This window comes from Bactrocera neohumeralis, chromosome 4 (genome assembly GCF_024586455.1).
Source record: "Bactrocera neohumeralis isolate Rockhampton chromosome 4, APGP_CSIRO_Bneo_wtdbg2-racon-allhic-juicebox.fasta_v2, whole genome shotgun sequence".
NCBI classification, from domain to species: Eukaryota; Metazoa; Arthropoda; class Insecta; order Diptera; family Tephritidae; genus Bactrocera; species Bactrocera neohumeralis.
The window spans coordinates 5,055,915-5,076,275 of record NC_065921.1 but is presented as its reverse complement, the minus strand read 5'-3'; the positions used below and the strand labels follow the sequence as shown (position 1 = coordinate 5,076,275).

At 38.7% G+C, this 20,361-nt stretch overlaps 1 protein-coding gene across 2 annotated transcripts in view; it reads left to right on the top strand.

The window, feature by feature from the left end:
- LOC126757649 (epidermal growth factor receptor) overlaps positions 1–18,810 on the top strand; it is a 135,964-nt gene extending 117,154 nt beyond the window's left edge. For both annotated transcript variants that reach the window (XM_050471726.1, XM_050471725.1), the window contains exons 2-6: positions 13,324–13,546; positions 13,738–13,934; positions 14,006–14,986; positions 15,066–15,198; positions 15,268–18,810. In XM_050471726.1, coding sequence (XP_050327683.1) covers positions 13,324–13,546; positions 13,738–13,934; positions 14,006–14,986; positions 15,066–15,198; positions 15,268–17,857 — 4,124 coding nt within the window. In that variant the 3' untranslated portion in view covers positions 17,858–18,810. The remainder of the gene's footprint in view (positions 1–13,323; positions 13,547–13,737; positions 13,935–14,005; positions 14,987–15,065; positions 15,199–15,267) is intronic.
- The last annotated feature ends 1,551 nt before the right edge of the window (positions 18,811–20,361 follow it).

The window sequence follows — 20,361 nt, the reverse complement described above, 5'->3', positions numbered from 1 at the left end:
CAGTCGCCTAGGAGCACAATGCAAATCGAGTTCGTTGCTTAAGTCTAATATGCTGTGAGTGCCAAGCTGGCTTGCTGGCCTGTCGCGGCTGCCAATCCATTTTCCATTTTGCCACTTTGTGCTATTTTCAGCACGCACACGCACACACGCGGATATGTGCTTAGCTGGTTTGTGGCGCGTACGCTGACGGGTGCCACATAATGTGGCAATTAACTATTTTGCATAGAGTCCAAGCGGCGACATTGCTTGTGCGTACAGTCGCATATATGGGTGAGCTGTACGCACTATTGATGCGTATTGCATGGCACATATATTCTTGTTGCTATTGATTTTGTGTTGCTGCCAGCAATAGCATATTGCATGACATGCCGTAGCAGTACTTAAAAGTTGTCTAGAAAAGGCAGTTTGTGAAGGATTTTTTGTTGCTCATTTACGTTTGATTTTTGTTGTTTTTTTTTAACATATTTGAATGCATGTGTTGCACTCAGCTACATAATTCGTGTGGACACCTTAGTAACTCTTGTTAGTGGTTAAGTAAGAAGGCAATCAATTAGAATTTCGATAAGAATTTAGATCTATGAAGTATAAAATTAGAAAAACTCTTTCTCTATTTGAGTCACTAAGTATCAGTTATTCAACAAATTGCTTTCTAGAAGAGGTAACTAAGCTTACGAAGCATACAGCAAAAAGTTTTTTTCTCATGAAAGTCTTTCTGGTGCCGTCCAGCACAAAAATTTATAACAACCTTGTGTTAAACATGTTTCTGGCAACGTCCTAGTTTTCCAAACCACACTGCTTTCACCTACACAACTGTACTTTATCTTTATTAGCCTCCACGACACATTCCGCCTCCCACGAACTCAGCGCTCGGCAATGAAAAATTATTGACAATTTGTCTTTTGTGTGTAAAGAAAGTGCTTGTCAAATAACTGGCCACAACACGCATCCTACACCCACTTATCAGCGCTCCAAGCTGCCAGCTGGAGGTCACTGTAACACAACTACCAACCGAAATCAAGAAATCAAACACAGTGTGTGTCAGTTGTTGTTTCTTGCTGTGGGTGGAAGTGCATTAAGCAACCGAAAATGCGTTTTGCTGGCACCGAAATTAATTTAAATTTTTTATGATTATTGCCTTAACGCTTTATGGCGGTATTTCGAGGAAGCGCCCGCAAGAAGTTAAAAATAAATTTGAAGTTGCAATAAAAGTTGAAACACAACACTTTTTTCGCTTCACATTGTCACTTCCCAGAACTGGTGCACCTGCAGTAAATTAGTGAGCGTCAAACACTCACGAGTGGTGAAGCGATGAGCACTCACTGAGCACTCTTTGTATATGTATGTGTATGCGGCAGAAGTGTGTTAAATGAAATGCAATTAATTTTATTGCCCCAAAGACCGTTTGATCGCCTGTGGGTGGGTGTTGTTGTCGCTGCTGCTGCTGTGGCTGCTGTGGCTGCCGTTGCGGTCAAAATTAATTCGTGCTGTTCGAGCGACACAGCGTGAGCAATGCCAATAAATGCAGCTACCAACTTGAGCCTTGCTGCATAAATTAAAAATTGTTTATTTGTTTTTCGTTTCTTGCGATAATTAAATTAAATTTCGAGCTTTCAATGCAAACACGGAAAGAGCAATGAAGCGAGCGTGCGGTGAGGAAGATTTTGCGTTGGCGTCGGTCTCACTTAAGAGCGAGTGGGTGTTGGTTAAGGGAAAAGTCTGAATATCTTTTGAAGATCGCAGGAAATGTAAGAGTAGAAAAAAATGATTTTCAACATATTTTTTTGTCAGTGTTAAAAACTTTAATTGGCTGTTAGAGATGTTAAGGAAAAATATTATAAAAAGAGAAATATTATAATAAGAAGATAAGGTGTTTATAAAAAATGCTAAGTCTACGTTGTTTGAGTATAAGTATGTTAGAGCGCAAAACTTGTAAAAAATACATCAAAAATAATATATATTAGGGTGGGCCAAAAACGAATATTTTTTTCGCTTACCGTTGCAATTAAGAGCTCATAACAGGAGAAGTTTTCTTAGAGATGTCTAAGAATCTATTTTTAGAAGTATCAAGCGCAGAAAAAACAAATATTTTTGACCAACCCTAATATTAAGTTTTCAATTGATCTCCAATAGTTTCAGGTTTTCTTAAAAATTTCTAAGAATAAATTTTTTTGGAGTACCAAGCTGAGAAAATTTATTTATTTTTGACCCACCCTTATATAAAAAATTTCAATTATTATTCAATTATTTCCAAAAAACCTTCTAAAACCATATTTTTGCGAAACTTCTTAAATTTCAATATTTACACTTTAGTTACTTGCAATTACTGAAAAAAATAAAGCTTAGTACTAAAATGGTCATAGTTATTTATTTTCTCTTCAGCGTCTCAAAAATTTTTTGCTTCGTTTTTACATTTACCACATGCAGTTGGACTTTGTCCTCACAAAGAAGCTATGCGCACTGTACATACGCACACAGCAAAGCTGAAGAAGCAGTTGTAGAGAATCTGCTTACATTCAAGTTGGCTTATCCCGGTCAAACAGGAGTGCCTGCTTGCTCGAACATGCAATGGCGCGCATGAACAAAGTGAAATGCTTGTGCTATAAAAAATACAAAAAAAAAAAAAAAAAATTTAATAAAAAAATTAAAAAAAAATATATAAAAAAATTTAAAAAATTAAATAAAAAAATATAAATTAATAAAAAATTAAAATAAAAAATAAATTAATAAAAAAAAATATAAAAAAATAAAAAAATTATAATAATAACAAAAAACACCAACATGAAATATTGCAATAAAAATTATAAAATTGCATTTAGAAATTGGTTAAAAATGCTTGTGATATCATTGGAATGATTCAAACGTTGAATCAATCTCTGTTAGAATCTCTGTTAAAATTTCAATCGAGTTCGTTGCTTAAGTCTTTAGCTTTCTCATAAATTCTGTATAATGGGCTTCAAGGAATTCATTTTATGGCCACTAGAAGTAAGCAACACCAAAAATATTGGTGTGAGACAGAAGTCATGCTTTCTTAGAGTAATTTTACTTGTTCTGTAATTCTTTGCCATTTATCGCTTTGGACTCCCACAGACACACATAGCTTTTGTTTGGCTTGCTCTCATTATGCTTAGCATAAATCAAGCTTCGAAATCGGCTGAGCGACAGGAAAGCGATGACAAAAGTTGGAGAAGAAAGAAAAACAAAAATAAACAATAAAAGCTTACGGACGATAAAGAGCGAAATGTGGAAACGTACACGGTCTGAGGCGCGGGCAAACAAATGAGCGGACAACAAGTGGGCGCCAGCTTGAAAAATGACAAAGAAAAAACTCTAGCACACACACGTATGAGCTTAAAGCGAAATACTCAGTTGGCGTATTCAATAATTAGCAGCCCACGCATTTTGCGGACTATCTCCGTGTATCCACTATCGAATGCTAATAATAAATATATGCAAGCGCTTGGATGTGCGGCCAGCAATTTGCCGCTTAGCGCGCGCCTTGTCGCCTCGTCTCACCTTTGAAGGCCTTTGCTTTAGCTGCTGCGCAGCGCGGAGGCGTTGGCTGGCGCTGTTATCATTAGTCAGCAGCCAGTCAACCTGTTCAAGTCATTAATATTAAAATTTTACACGAGCTGTTTAGCATTTCACAAATGAGTTCTTCGGAATTTCGCCCCAGTACACCAGCTTTTTGTTGGTGCTTTGTTGTAATTTGTGTGTTATGCTTTTTAAACAAATCAAATCCGTTTGAAATTCGTTAGTCATTTCATTTGTCATTGCAGAACGGAAACGGAAAGCGAGTTAGCGAGCGAGTGAGCGCATAGTCTGGCTTTAGATGTTGTTGTTGGGTTTTTGGTTCATCTATTTGACGTCCGTTCTGCAAATTAGCATGTAAACAAAAGCACCAACACGCGCACATACGCGACTGTTGATGATGCTCCGCACGCATGTGTGTGGGCTGCACGCTGATGGCACACTCTGACCCCCACACCATTCGGCAGCGAAGCGCACGCTCGTGGCTCGCGGCATTTCGGTGAACCATTAATTGTTAGGAAATGAATTGAGATGAATTGATGCCAATGCTGCGATTGCGGCTGTGGCGGTTTGGTGTGGCATACATATGTAAATGTGCCTTGCGCTCGTTTACAATGAAGGCATATGCATTTGCACAATTACTTATGCTTGCATTTCTGTGTGGGTATGTCTGTTCAGCTGTATACGATTTTATTGCGTGCATGTTGTTGTTGTAAATGCCGACATTTTTTCCGTTGAATTAATGATTTTTCTTTGTCAATTTTGTTGTGATGCTGTATGAATAACAAAAACAACTTTGAAGTGTCGATGCCAAAGGAAATCATTAGCGAGCTATATGCAGGCAGATGTGGGCCGCATTATCACTTAGCGCGCACGCACGTGCTATCTAGCCGAAAGGTAGCTGAATGTGTATATATTTGCATATGAATTCCAAGAGATGTTTATTGGGAAAGCGAAACGTAATGACATTGATAAATTATGAATACTAGCGCTTCGCTTTACACAATCTCAGTACATTGAAAAGGGTATATTAAGTTTTCCAACGAAATTTGAAATAAGGAAGCATCTGAAATCATATTTTATATCTTCAGTATGTTTGTAGGAAAATTATTCCCTCAGTAGTTGAGATATCTATCTGAGAATTTGTACATGTCCTTTTCTTCCCTAGAAGCTGTTTATTTGTTCGAAACGCCGATATCGGATCACTATTGCGTATAGCTGACATACAAACTAAAGGACAGAAATCAAGTGCTTGTATGGGAAACTTTTTCATTTGACGAGATATCTTCACGAAGTTTGGCACGGATTATTCCATTATTAAACGTTTTAATCTCCGAAGAAATTTTTCAAATCGGCCAACTATAGCATTTAACTGCCATACAAACTAAACGATCGACATCAATTACTTGTATGGAAAACTTTTTTATTTGTAAAGTCATTCTCTGAAAGTTTGTTTGGATTATTTCTTAAAGCAATGTGTTAATATCCGAAGAAATTGTTTAGATCGGATCACTATGGCATATAGCTTCCATACAAACTGATCGAACACAATTTAGTGCTGGTAAGGATTATTTTGTATTTTAGGATTTTTAAAGGGTATTTCGCTGCAATGCAACTGAAGCTAACGTTTTTGTTGTTGTTTTTTCTGTTGTTGTATATAAATGTGATTTTTAGGAGCGCTGATGCGACCCGCTTGGTTCCTAGAAATTGAAAATTAACTTGAAATTTCTTTTTATATTCTTTTTCTGCTTTTTTTGTAGTATGGATTCTGCAAATACCTTTTCTTCACATATTTTGTGGCAACAATTTTCAGCATTTTTTTGAAATTATTAAAAACAATTATGACTGCGAGCTAACGAAGGCTAACAGATCTTGAAAGCATGCGACACATATTTTTCGGTTGCAAAAATTCAAAGCAAAAATGATGTGAGCGAGGAAAAAGTCGCAAGCAAGAACACAAAAGCACGAAATAAAATTTCTTATTGCTGAGAAGCTGTATCAATAATAATAATGTAAGCAACAACAACAACTGCCTACAGCAATAAAAACAAATAAATTGAAAACAAATAATTTTAAGCAAAGAGCAATTTGGGCATAACTGCCAAACCAGCCGTGTCGCTGACTGCCATAAATAACACAGCACACTCACACGCATGCGCACGCATACCAACACAAAACGTGCAAGCAAGTCGATAAACTGCGACAGCGCAAACATTTTATAAGACACAAAAGGCTGACGTACCACCGCAGCTTCGGCTTAGTGCTGGAAGAAGTCTTCGAAATATTCAAGCAATAAATGTGAAGAATTCTGTAATTTTGTTGGAATTTCTGCACATAAACCAACACCGACAAAAGCGAACCAAACACTATGCTCGCTCCGGCCCTTCTTCTTATTATGCTCCACGTTGGCTTTACAGCTTCAACTGCTGGCACTGCTCTTACCGCTGTCGCAATTGCCGAAGGGGCGCAAATCAGGCTGAATATTGAAAGGCTTCACTGCTGATTGCGCCGGCTCTTTGACTGCTGATGTATGCTGACTGTTTGTTTTATTATTGTTTTTGTTTCTGCATTATTGCTGTAGTTACGTATGTGAGTGCCGTGGGCAGTTGGCATGCAGACGGCAGATTCTCACGTTGACGGAAATTTGAAGGACATACGTGTACATACACACATATATATTTACGCATGTGCCTTGGTAGGGAGTGCTTGGTGTCTTTTTCAACAATTATTTGCAGTAGCGCAGCTTTTAATATTTCTTCTTTCGTAATTTGTTTTTGGCACTTACGTGTGCAAGCGCTTCGGTCGTAACCCATTTACGGATAATTGACAACAAGTAGTCATTTTGTAAATACTGTCAATAATTTTTCGTACATGCATATTCGGCGTAGAGAAATGTGTTCTTTTTTATTATTAAAATATGTTTTTTTATTACTAAAATTTTATTTCTTTTTTTGTATAAAAAATCCCCCAGTCTTTGAAAAAGCGATAAATGGAAAATATTCGCAGAAATCTATATTTTCTCTTTTAACACCTTCATATTTTCCTGTGAAATCAATGAACGCCGTAAAAATAGCGATTTCCAAAGATTTCGCAGTAAATATCGAAAAATCGCGCACAAATACACTTTTTGCACCTTTTGCGCCAATCAAGCCAGGCGACGATTTATTGCGACTAGAGATATCGAAAAACTTTGCAAAACTGCAATAGTGATTTATCTGCATGTGTGTGTGTGTGTGCGAGTCACGCTTGCAACACTTTGTGGCAAACGTAATATGCCGCCGCACCTCATTGGCGTTAGTTGTGAACGTGCCGCATTGAACGAAACGACGACGAATTGACATCAGCGGTATGCGAGTCAGAAGTGGCACACAAAAGGCACTAATTGAGCGATAATTTTTTGCTCAATTACATGCATACATGCGCATGTTAATGGATATGTGTGTCCACTATTGTGTATGTGCATGTAAAAAAATCGTTGGTGCGAAAAAAACCCAATAGTAATAAAACTGAATAGTGCTGTAATTGTGATAGTTCATACTTAAACATGTATGTGCATTAAGGTGGATCCAATTTTTTTAAATTTTCTTTCCTTAGATACAGTGAAAATATTGTCTAAAAGGAAGTAAATTAATTTAAAAACATTTAGATCCTCCCTAATGGATGTACTTATAAACGAAAAACTTTTAATTTCCTTTCTTTAGATGATGAAAATATCGTTCGAAATTAATTTAATAAATAAATATAAAAATAGATCCACCCTAATGTGCATATAACCAAAAAACTTTTAATGTTCTTATTTCTTAGTCACAGTGAAATCATCATCTGCAAAAATTAAATATTTAAAAAAATTTAGTTCATCCCTAATGCATGTACATACATATAACCAAAAAACTATTAATTTTCTATTCTTAGAAAATAAAAATATTGTTGGAAGTTGATTTAATAAATATATAAAAAATAGATCCACCCTAATGTACATACATATATACATATCACTAAAAAACTTAAAATTTTCTTCTTCCTTACACTCAGTGAAATCATCATCTAAAAAATTAAAAAAAAATACTTATAATTATATTTCCTTAAAAAATATATGCACCCTAATGTTTATATAACCCAAAAACTTTTAACTTTCGTTTGTTAGATAGAGTGAAAATATCATCTGCAATTAATCAAAATACTTTTGAAAAAATTGGTCCACCCTAATGCATGGATGTATATATAACCAAAAAGTTTCAGCCTTTTTTCATTACATACAGCGAACATATTGTCTGAAATAAATTAAAAAAAAAAATTGTTTGCCCACCCTAATGTACATACATACGGGTTGTATTGAAAATTAGCTAAGAAATATTGTGTTGATAATTAAGTCTAGCACAACTGCAACTTAAGACACTTTTTGTCACTATAAAACTTACATATGTATGTACATACATACATATGTACATATGTACATATATGCAAACACACACATGCACATATCTTTGGTGCAGCTGCATGCTGCTCTCTGATTTTTGTGTGCGCCTTTATGATGCACTTAACAGCTAATGAAGCACATAAATGCGTCAGTTGTAAGGCCATTTCTGAGACAACTTCTTTACAAAAGGCAAACAAGCACGAAGAAGAAGTAAAGAACGATGCTATACAAATTTTAATTTACGCTGCGCCAGTACCCTGCCACAGGCCGCAGCCAGCTCAGCTATTATACGCCACGCATACCAACTTTGCGCTGCGCTCAGCGCCACAGCTGTGTCTTCAAACCTTATCGCCGTCAATTTATCTCGAATGCATTCCTTTTGTTCCAGCACAGCTAACTCTACCCACAGGGTTGCATATGAACTCCCTATCTATACATACATATACGCTTGCGCGCAGATCATCTCCGTGCAGCAATCGTTTTCATCTTACGCTTTAGCCAAAGATTCTGCCTTCTTTTTATGCTCCCATAAGGTTTATGTGAATTTTTATTATTTGCCGCCATTAAAAATATAAAAATTTGATTTACAACATTTTTTCTACTCACAAGCCATTGGTCACTCTAACGCCGTGAATTAATGCGTGCCACGCCTGTTGCGCCGACCACGAACACACGTTTGTAGATTGTCTTCTCCACGCCTCATCACACAGCTAATCTTGATGCATCAGCGAAGCTGTGACCTTTAAAAGGGTCAGTCATAAGCCCCACTCGCCTACGAGCGCTAGGCAAATAACTACCGGCTACGCTGACAGAACAACAGAACATCGGAACATTATGAATATCTAGTATAATGTGTAAAAAACAAAGATCTTATAGCTAGCTGGTTCTCGGAATTATTTGCTCAAAAACGAAAGGGGGAAAGGGGGGAAAAACAAGTATTTAATTTTTGACAGGCAGCACGAGAAAAATAGAAATAATGGTTATAATTAAATATCAAAATGCCCGCGGTTGGTACATGCGCGTTCGCGCTTTTCTTTTCTTCGCTTGTTCGGGCATTTTGTTAGAAACAAAAGACTTAAGCGACGAACGCGCGTTCATTTTGTAGCACAAAAGCGAGCTAAGAATCCAAGCTATGCTGGCGCAGCCATTCGCCAGTAGTCAACAGGCACACACACACACACTAGCACACATAAATACATGGTACATGTTGTTTTGTTTGCATGTTGCGCTGTTGTTGTTTGTTTTTTCCTTGCGACGTCAAACACTTCAGCCAAGCAATCGAGCCGTCTGTCGGCCAAGCAGCAAGTCACTCAGGCGACAGGCACTCGATCGTGCTGATTGATGACCGACAAGATTCGAATGTTAGTTCACTTCGCTTCGCTTTGACTCGTTTCTCGCTTTTCCTTCTATAATTTTTGGATTTTTTTTTATTTTTTGTGTTTGACACAAAAACATTATAAACGCTTGTCTGTGGATATTTCCATGGCTGTGTGTGCCTACTAGTTTTTGTGCTGTTGCGTGTATGTATGTGTGGTTTTATTTGCTTGCCTCGCCTGCGGTCACAGCCTGCTCACCGCCGTCCATCGCCTTTCCGAGCATTTGTTTGCTTTTGACGCGCAAATTAATGCTTTTCAAAAAGAAATCACAACTATTTAAATAACAGCGACCGCTAAGCGCATGCAAATAACCACACAAACACACACACGCAAGTACTCGGGCATGCTTTTACAAACCACATGTGCCTCTCGACACATTCGTGGCACATTGCTCGGCTGTTATAGTGGAAATCTTTGCCAGCCGTCTAACAAGTATTCACTTACATAAGTATTTTATTGCACACAATTACACGCGCATGTATGTTTACTTAAATCTTGCTTATACGCGACAGCAAATCAGCGTTTGAGCCGCAACGTCAAGCTGCAGCCAGCGGCGGCATATAGGCAATTAGCGCGGTTGCTACGAAGGAAAAGCTCCGTTTTCGATTGCTGCGGCATTCCACAGCTGATAACACGCAAATCACTGCATACGGATATAGCCGTACAATAACAACAATGACATTGATTGGTATCTGTGGAATTCACCAGAAACTTTCTAAAGCATTTGCAAGTCATTTCGCTTATATACACATATACAAATATACATTTACAAAAACAAGCGATGAGTTGGCAAATTTAAGAGGAGGCCATGGAAGTCTGCTTGTGGATATATGAATGTCAAAACCAATAAAAAAGATTTTAAAAACTCCGCTTTGGCTCACTTTAGAGTGAAAGGTGTTCTTCTGCATTCATCAAAGCATCTAAAGCGCTTTGTTTGTATTTAAACAAAATATGCAATATTTTATACATAGTCTAATATATACTTCTAAAGAGAACTTTTTACATAAATCGTTCTTTCAAATACATTTTTGAATAAGTATTTAAAAACGTAATACATTTTTGAGTTTTTTTTTACGATAACTTATCGATAATCATATTTCAAACATTATCAATTCCTAAATAGTTTAGTAAGCAAATCTCTATCCAAATCTTCTTTATCTATCTTCTATCAGCAAATCTCTACCAAAATCTTCTTTATCTATCTTATATCCAAATATCTTATGCATTTTCAACTCCTCAATAATTTATTGAGCAAATCTTTATCCCAATCATCTTCTCATCAATCAGCGCAATCAGCAAGAAGCTGACATTTAAGTATTTCTGCCTCAGCCGCCTTATGTAAAATCATTTTCCACTGCATATGCCACAGCAGCAGCACCCGCGATTTGAAAACAACTGTTCGCAATAGTCGCTAGCAACACTGCACGTTCTATAGCAACAAAGCAGCGCATCTGCCCAACACCCCACTCATACAAATTTTGAAGTTAAAGTTCCCTTCCTTCACGTCAAACGCAATCGCCTCAGCCAGTTACCAGCAGTAGCAATACTAACAACAACGGCCAGTTACTTAAATTACAGCATGCCAACAATAATTTGCGCAGCCATTGTTGTTGTACCATAACTTTGGTGTTTTATGTTTCACTTCTTGTTTGTTGTCTCGAAAGCGATTACCCCCTTGCACCCGTGTTGTATGAAGCCGGTTTATAGAGTTGGCTTAGCCACACAGTTCTCGGTTTCAACAGCTGTATATGAATGTGTGCAAAATTTGTTGTTGCCATTTGTTTTGTTCACTGTTGTTGCGTTCTTTTCGTGCTTCTCCTCATTTTGGCTTGTTTGCACTTTATTGCCTCTTTCAGTTGTGCTTTTTGAACATTCATTCTGGCAGCATGAGTTCTTTTTGCTGTTTTGCTGTTATTATTGCCGTTGTTTGTTGCCTTTCGTGGAATCGTCTCAATATCGTTTGCTGGCTGTTAACTATTTTGCTGCTGGTTTTTGGAACTTGTAGTTTTCGTGAAACATTTTATAATTCTTTATTTTGCTTTTGTAACGCCTAAATGTTGTTGCTGTTTTATGTTTTTGGCGACAGTCAACCATTTAGTAGACCTAGTTGTTAGTTTTATAGTTGCTGAAAAGGTTTATACTATAATTATTTCCGGGTTCCTTAAAGCTCTGCATGTTTGTAGTTTATATACTTCATTTATGGTCCGTCGATTATTTAGCTTTGAGCAATTTAGGAAGCTTTACAGGTCTAGGCCTATAAATAAATAAAAAATAAATAAAAATAAATGTTGCCTTCAACTTATGGTAGTTAAGGTTTATTAAAAATGCTGTTCAACCTTGGTAGACAAAGCAAATCCGTCGAGGCCTTTTCGAACCAAACCGCTTTATCATAAAAACCATTAAGTGTATAACTTCTTGAGGCTATATCTTTCAAGTCAAAGTAAATGGAATGCACCCAGATAAAATTGGCAATTTGATATAATTAGTGAGCTGTCTGTTGGCTCTATTAGACGTAGTTGGTGTGATACTTAGATTTTATCCAAGACACACCCCTTTGGATAAGGAGAAGTTCAACAAAAAATCAATATTTTTAAAAAATTATTTAAAAACAACTGTTATTCATCAAATTAATATATAATCAAACCTTAGAAGACAGAAGAGGTCTTTCACATTAAAAAAGAAAAATAGAAAATCTCACTCTACGACAAGCCAGCATGAAAACATCAAGCTATTCTCACTTATTGCAACATGAAAATACTCTTATTCAGCGCCATAACCGAATTCTTTTGCACATCACTACTTAAACGGCAAACATAGAATTACCATTTACCGTTAGAAGTGCTTGCACTTTGGAGCCATGAATCTCAACATGGCATATTGGCTCGCTGCCACCTGAAAAGTTAAAGCACAGAGCTCGCCATTTACTAAAAACACAGCACAACGAGCAGAACAATAACAACTGAAGCACTAAATAGCGTCGCGCAGTTCGTGTTGGCGTTCGCTTGGCGTGCACATGACGCTGCTTGTTGCCTGGTGGTGACGTAGTCGCTGCCAACGTAGTCGTCGTCGACGCTAAACGGAGCGTGAATGCGATGCTTATGACGCATTAGCTTGACGCGCTAGCTGCTCAGCTCTCAGTGGCGGGGAACGCGGCGAACTGTGAGCTGCCATTTGTATGCAGCGCTCAATGCTCAAATGCTCGCCGCGTTCCAAGTAAGCCCCTGCACAAACTTGGCTAACCAGTTAATGCGCGCTGCGCCCTGTCTTTCCACTGCACTTTGTCATATAGCGAAGCAAGCGTCGTAGTGTTTGTATGTGTGTGTGTTAGACTTAACAACTTTGCTCTTTAATATTTAGTACTAAAAATTAAATTATTATATTATTATAGCCTCACTACAGCAACAGCACGTTGGCGCCTGCAAACACTTGCCTCAGACACATAAGTCTACTTACATAACTCAACTATGACGTAGGATTGTGCTTTGTCTTAAACTAGTGCGATTCTATATTCGTATATAAACATATTAATTTTATTTATTTGGAAAATTATCAACTACACATACACATGTGTCAGTGGTGGCGACCAGCGTTAGTGTTGTTGCTTGTTTTATTTACCCTGCAGCGCCTAATATGGGCATAGCTTGTCTAACAATAGTTGATCTTCGACTTGGACAACTTTGTTGGCAATTATATGTGAACACATGAGCATTTTTGTAATAAACTACAAATATATGTATAAATTCGCATTCGCGTCTGAGGAAACACTCACGCCAAATAAGGCATTTTCCAGCGTTTATTTTTGCGTGCTTTTCCTTTTCAGCGTTTACCAAAATAGTTTTCTCAGTCAGCTGCTTCAGCGTTTATGAAAAAATAAAGCATATTTTTATATATTTATATTAATAAGACAATGATTTTATCTAAATTCATCTATGACGCATGGCTGCCTTTTTTGTTTGCAATAAATATATTAAATAATCAATTTTTTCTTCGTTTTATTTGCAGTTTGCATTGGCACCAAGTCCCGTTTGTCAGTGCCTTCGAATCGTGAACATCATTACCGAAATTTACGCGATCGCTACAACAATTGCACCTATGTGGATGGCAATTTGGAGTTGACCTGGTTGCAGGAACCCGATATGGATCTGAGCTTTTTGGAGAACATTCGCGAAGTGACCGGCTACATACTCATCAGTCATGTGGACATACAAACTGTCGTATTTCCAAGGTAATTTACAGAACAATCATTTATGAATTTTTGGACGTGTGAATAGCTACAAGTACTAGTCTACCTACACAGTAGTGAAATAAAAACCAAACTGTTCGAGCCATGCCTCTTTAGCTCACAAACAATGACAATATTTCATGAAGTAAAGCTCGCTGATCTCACACCTATATCTCGCACTTCACTTATTCCAGACTACAAATCATCCGTGGCCGCACTTTGTTCAATCTCAATGTGCAAGATCAACAATATGCCCTGTTCACTGCCTACTCGAAAATGTTCACACTTGAAATGCCTGCACTCCGAGATATACTACAAGGCTCTGTGGGTTTCTTCAATAACTTCAATTTGTGTCACATCAAACTGATCGAATGGAAGGAGATCATCTCGGGTGAGTAGCGACGCTCCGGCGTCTCATAATATTCTAACACACTAAATTATATTTCATTTCTTCCAAATTAGGTCCCGATGATCGCTTCACCTATGTGTATAACTTCACGCCACCGGAGCGTCAGTGTCCCAAGTGTCACGAGTCGTGCGAGCGCGGTTGCTGGGGCGAAGGTCCCAACAATTGTCAGAAGTTCAGCAAGATAAATTGTTCGCCACAATGTGCGCAGGGTCGTTGCTTTGGCTCACGTCCGCGCGAGTGCTGCCATCTTTTCTGTGCCGGCGGTTGTACGGGACCCACACAGCGTGAATGTATTGCTTGTAAGAATTTCTACGATGACGGTGTTTGCAAGGAAGAATGTCCACCTATGCAGAAGTATAATCCTACCAATTATTTGTGGGAGATGAATCCGGAAGGCAAATACGCTTATGGTGCGACCTGTGTGAAGGAATGTCCCGAACATTTGCTGAAGGATAATGGCGCATGTGTGCGTAGTTGTCCGGCGGAGAAGATGGCTAGGGATGGTGAGTGTGTGCCATGTAATGGCCCTTGTCCCAAGACATGTCCCGGCACTCCGGCGCTACACTCGGGCAATATTGACACATATAAAGGTTGCACGGTGATCGAAGGTTCCGTACGTGTTTTGGATCAGACCTTCTTCGGCTATCAGCACATTTACTCCAATAACTCGTTTGGCCCACGCTTCATTGCCATGCATCCCGATCGTTTGGAGGTGTTCTCCACGGTGAAAGAAATTACCGGCTATTTGGATATTGAAGGTGCACATCCGGCTTTCAAAAACCTTTCGTACTTCCGTAATCTGGAGGTCATCCATGGACGTCAGCTAATGGAGAGCTACTTTGCTTCCTTATCGATTGTGCGTTCTTCTCTGGAAAGTCTGGAACTGCGCAGTTTGAAGCGCATCAATTCTGGCGCTGTGGTTATCCAGCAGAATGACAACATTTGCTTTGTTAGCGACATCGATTGGCAGAAGGTGCAAAAGTCGGTGGATCATGGTGTAGTGATCGCACGAAATCGCAACGAATCCGAATGCAGTAAGTTGAGTTCGCGGCTTTGGCTGTTTGTTGTCTAGTATTTGTGTGTAATCCAACGCTTTTCTCTTCTTTTCAATAGAATCAGAGGGCCTTGTATGTTCGGATCAGTGCAACAAGTCTGGCTGCTGGGGTAAAGGTCCCGACCAGTGTCTGGAATGTAAGAACTTCGCCTTCAATGGCACCTGCATCGCCGATTGCCATAATATAACGAAGTAAGTCCACAAATCGCAATACCCCATTAGTCAAATCTTACTTATATTGTGTATATTTTTTCCGCATAGCGCTTATCAATTCGACAACAAGACCTGCAAAGAGTGTCACCCCGAGTGTCGCACTTGTTCGGGTCCAGGCGCCGACCACTGCGAAGAGTGTGTGCATGTACGCGATGAGAAACGTTGCGTCACGGTTTGTCCGGACAACAAGTACTCCGATTATGGCATATGTCGTACTTGTCATGAAACTTGTGAGGGCTGCACGGGACCTAAAGACACCATCGGACCGGGCGGTTGCAAAACATGTAATCTCGCCATCATCAATAGTGATACGACAGTCGAACGTTGTTTGCTTAAGAACGACAAGTGTCCAGATGGTTATTATTGGGAATATGTGAATCCTCAAGAGCAAGGCAATCTGAAACCGTTGGCCGGTAAAGCCATTTGCCGCAAATGTCATCCACGTTGTGAGCTCTGCAATGGCTACGGTTTCCATGAGCAGGTGTGTTCGAAGTGCGCCGGTTACAAGCGTGGCGAGCAATGTGAAGACGAATGCCCTCCGGATCATTATGCTGATGAAACCCGTCGTGAGTGCTTCGAATGTCACCCCGAGTGCAAGGGTTGCACCGGACCTAGCGCAGAAGATTGCATCGCTTGCCGCAGTTTCAAAGTCTTCGGCTTTGGGGATCCCAATGATAACACAACAATTTTCAACTGCACGTCTAAATGTCCAGCCGAGTATCCATATGTGATTTATCAATCCACTGATATAGGCACATATTGCTCGGAAGTCCCTGGTAAAGGCACTAAACTCACTGCCGGTGTCGACAGCTACATCTTCATCATCGTGGCGTTCATTGTGTTTGTGGTTATGTTTTGCATGTGCATCGTCTGTTATGTCTGTCGCCAGCGCACTAAAGCCGAGAAGGAGGCGGTGAAAATGACACGTGTGCTTAGTGGTTGTGAAGACGCCGAACCGCTGCGCCCATCAAATATCTCACCGAATCTATCGAAATTGAGAATCGTCAAGGATGCGGAGTTGCGCAAAGGCGGCGTGCTTGGCATGGGCGCATTCGGTCGTGTGTTCAAGGGTGTTTGGGTGCCTGAGGGCGAGAATGTCAAAATACCTGTGGCCATTAAAGAGCTGCTGAAGGCTTCCGGCGCCGAATCCAGCGAAGAATTTTTGCGCGAGGCATATATCATGGCATCGGTTGAACATCCAAATCTGCTAAAACTACTCGCTGTTTGCATGACCTCACAAATGATGCTGATCACACAGCTTATGCCACTCGGTTGCCTGCTCGATTATGTGCGCAACAATCGCGATAAGATTGGTTCTAAGGCGCTGCTTAACTGGTCCACACAAATCGCAAAGGGTATGTCGTACTTGGAGGAGAAGCGACTGGTGCATCGCGATCTGGCAGCACGTAATGTGCTGGTACAAACGCCGTCTATTGTTAAGATCACCGATTTTGGCCTAGCAAAACTGCTTAGCAGTGACTCGAATGAGTACAAAGCGGCTGGCGGAAAGATGCCCATCAAATGGCTGGCACTGGAGTGCATCAGACATCGTGTCTTCACCAGCAAGTCGGATGTTTGGGCTTTTGGCGTAACCATTTGGGAACTATTGACTTTTGGACAACGTCCACATGAGAATATCCCTGCCAAAGATATACCCGATCTCATCGAAGTTGGTCTGAAATTGGAGCAACCCGCCATTTGTTCGCTCGATATTTACTGCACATTGCTATCCTGCTGGCATTTGGACGCCGAAATGCGTCCAACATTCAAACAGCTGGTGAATGTATTCTCCGAGTTTGCGCGCGATCCCGGTCGTTATTTGGTCATAGCAGGTGACAAATTTACACGTCTACCCGCCTATACAAGTCAAGATGAGAAAGATCTAATCAGAAAGTTGGCGCCCACAACTGAGGGCCCAGAAGCTATGGTCGAGGCAGAGGACTACTTGCAACCAAAGGTGGCGCCCGGACCCAGTGGTACGGAAGACACGGATGAGGTGCCTAAACTTAATCGTTACTGCAAAGATCCGATGAATAAAAACTCATCGTCAGGTGGTGACGATGAGACCGACTCGAACGCGCGTGAAGTGGGTGTCGGCAACTTGCGACTCGATCTCCCAGTCGACGAGGATGACTATCTTATGCCCACCTGTCAGTCCACCACGCCCAATGGTACAACCGGCAGCAATAACAACACCATCAAAGCGAATGGCCATCCCAACGGTGGTATGGTTATTGGCGGTGGCGGTTACATGGATCTAATCGGTGTGCCCGCAAGCGTTGATAACCCCGAATACCTGCTCAACCCGCAAGCGCTGAGCGTCGACGATGCGCCCATACCCACGCAGACGATCGGCATACCAGTGATGATGAACCGCAACGGCGGCAACAACGTGCTGACCGGCGGCAATGGCAGCGTGTTAAGCGGCCACCATCACACACACCACACGCCCACATCAGCGGCGGCAGCAGCGGCGGCAGCGAACACAATAGCCGCTCTAACTGCGATGCACGACATGAATGTGGCAGCCATGGTGGCGGGCAATGGCGGCTCGGAGCCGACCAGCTCGGACCATGAGTACTACAACGACACGCAGCGCGAATTGCAGCCGCTGCATCGCAGCGAGACGCGCGTCTAACCGACAACGCGTCGGTTGGTCGTCCGTTACTCGTTGGTTGGGCGATCAGATGTAGCCAAAGCGAATGCGGCACGCCTACAAGGCGAAGGGTGGGATGGTCGATGGTGAAGGTAGAGGTAGAGGGAAGCAGAAAAAGACTGCAACACTGCCTACGTGAACTTAACTTGCCGCAAGAACTTGCAACGTGCCTCATTTACATACATACATACAACATACGAGTATGTATGTGTGCCACTACGTAACGTAACTGTAAATACATATTTAAGCAAACACAAAGCGAATGCAGCGAAATCGAGCGACTTTCGAAAGCACCAAAAGCCGCACACACGAAACGAAGCAAAACAAACAGACAAACTAATTATAGCAACACTACAAATACAATACACAATACATACAAATGCCACTTAAAGTCACATACGCAACGGCCGAGGCTAGCGCGGGTCCGCTGCGTATGGACATAGCCCAAGCAAATCCACTTTTAGCATTAGGCAATTAGCTTTTAACTGTACATACATACATACAAACACACATACGTGTATAATCCGTAGTTGATATGTAGTACCTAAATTGTTGTTGTATACTGTAGTACTTACCGTTTAAAGCGTGAACAATTGTAAATCTTCAACCAACAGTGCATTTGACTTGAACGAGGATCGGCGCGGCAGCGGTTGGCCGCTAAACGCTTTGTGTGTAAAAATTTCAAAAACCAGCTGATTGCCGCCGATCTTCAAGCAAATTAGTTTGTAGCGCATAAGTTAGGCTTTTAAAATAGCTTAGGTTTCGATATATTTTTAAAATGTTTTATCTTTAAGTAAATTTCGGTTTTATTCATAACCACCTGTGATAACGTAAATTAAGTACGAGTACGAAAAAATGGAAAAAAATTAGAAAAAATAAAAGAAAAACAACACAAATGTAAAATAATGAACAAAATGAACAAAAACTTAACAAAATGGCAACAACAACAATTACTAATATATATTTATTAAGGAAATCGTTACAAAATGTTTACAATAATGATGCAAATTTCGCGTAACGGTTAAAATTAAATATTTTAAACAATTTATTATTGGCATTCACCAAAAATTTGACAAACCGGTGTTTTATAAATATATTTTTGTGCGGCCTTTTGACACACGAGTCGAAAAATTAATTGTAAATTTTAATTATTTCTTATTGTTAATTATCATTTTGAGATTGTGCATGTATAATAATGCTTGCGTAGCGCATTTGTCAAACAAAGATCATGAAGCATATATTATTCTAACAATTTTTGTTTGTTAGAATTTCTATACTAACTGCACAACTGCCAAGTCTTTGGTGTTGACTATGAGTGAGATGACGGTTTATATTTGAATTTAGTGCTGAAAACAGTAACAACAATTGTGAAGAGTTAAGAAAATAAAAAGTAATTTTATGCAGCTTTGGCTGAAATTTTGCTAAAAACACTAAAATTAAAAAAAATAATATTTTGCGCAAATTCGACATCGAAAAAAATTTAAAAATTAAACCTTGAACAGAAAAATTACGAAATTCATTTTTGTAAAATTAAAAAAAAATTAATCAATATTTTTCTTAATTTTTTTAAATTAAATACATTTTTTTAATTAAATTAATTTTTTTTTAAATTTTTTTTAAGTAAATAAACTTTTTTTTTTAAATTTCTTTTAATTTAAATTACTTTTTTAATATTTTAATTTTTAAAAATACATTTTTTTTAAATTATGTGACTTAAAAAAAAAACGAAATCCGAAGTTTAAATTTTAAATTGTTTGTATTAAAATTCTTTTAAATAAAATATTTTTTTTTTGTTAAATTAAAATTTCTTTAATTAAAATTAATTTAAATTTAAAAAAATAAAACAATTAAATTAAATTAATGGATATAATTTTTTAACTAATTTTTTTGAATAATTTTAATTAATTAATTTTTTTTAATTTTATTCAATGTTTTCTTTTAACAAAATTTTTTTTAATTTAAAAAATTTTTTATTTAAAAATTTTAATTTAATTAAAAAAATTTATAAAATTAAATTAATTTTATTTTTTGTATTTAAATTAAAAATAATAATTTAATTTAATTATTTTAATTTTTTTTAATTTAAATTAATTGTTTTTATTTAAAATACATCTCTTCTCTCACTCATTGCTCAAGGCGCACCAAGTGGCAGTTATTAATATATAATCTAACACACACATACAAACTTATTAATACTGCATTATAGAAAAGTAATGTAAAGAACTAAAAAAGTGCCATTCACTCACATTGTCGAATAGAGAAAGCTGAGACAACTCTACGTCTCAGCTGAATTGCACTTAAACACACCAACACACACATAAAAAAAACGCGAAAAATAGAAATAAATTTTAACGTGAATACCGCAACTTTGGTTCAAATCTCTGTAAGCTTGCTTGTATTTGTATAAATTGCGTGTGTGTGCGTTACTTACGAGCATGACACTCTGCTGATATTTCTTCAAAATATTTGGAGTTGTCCTCAATTTG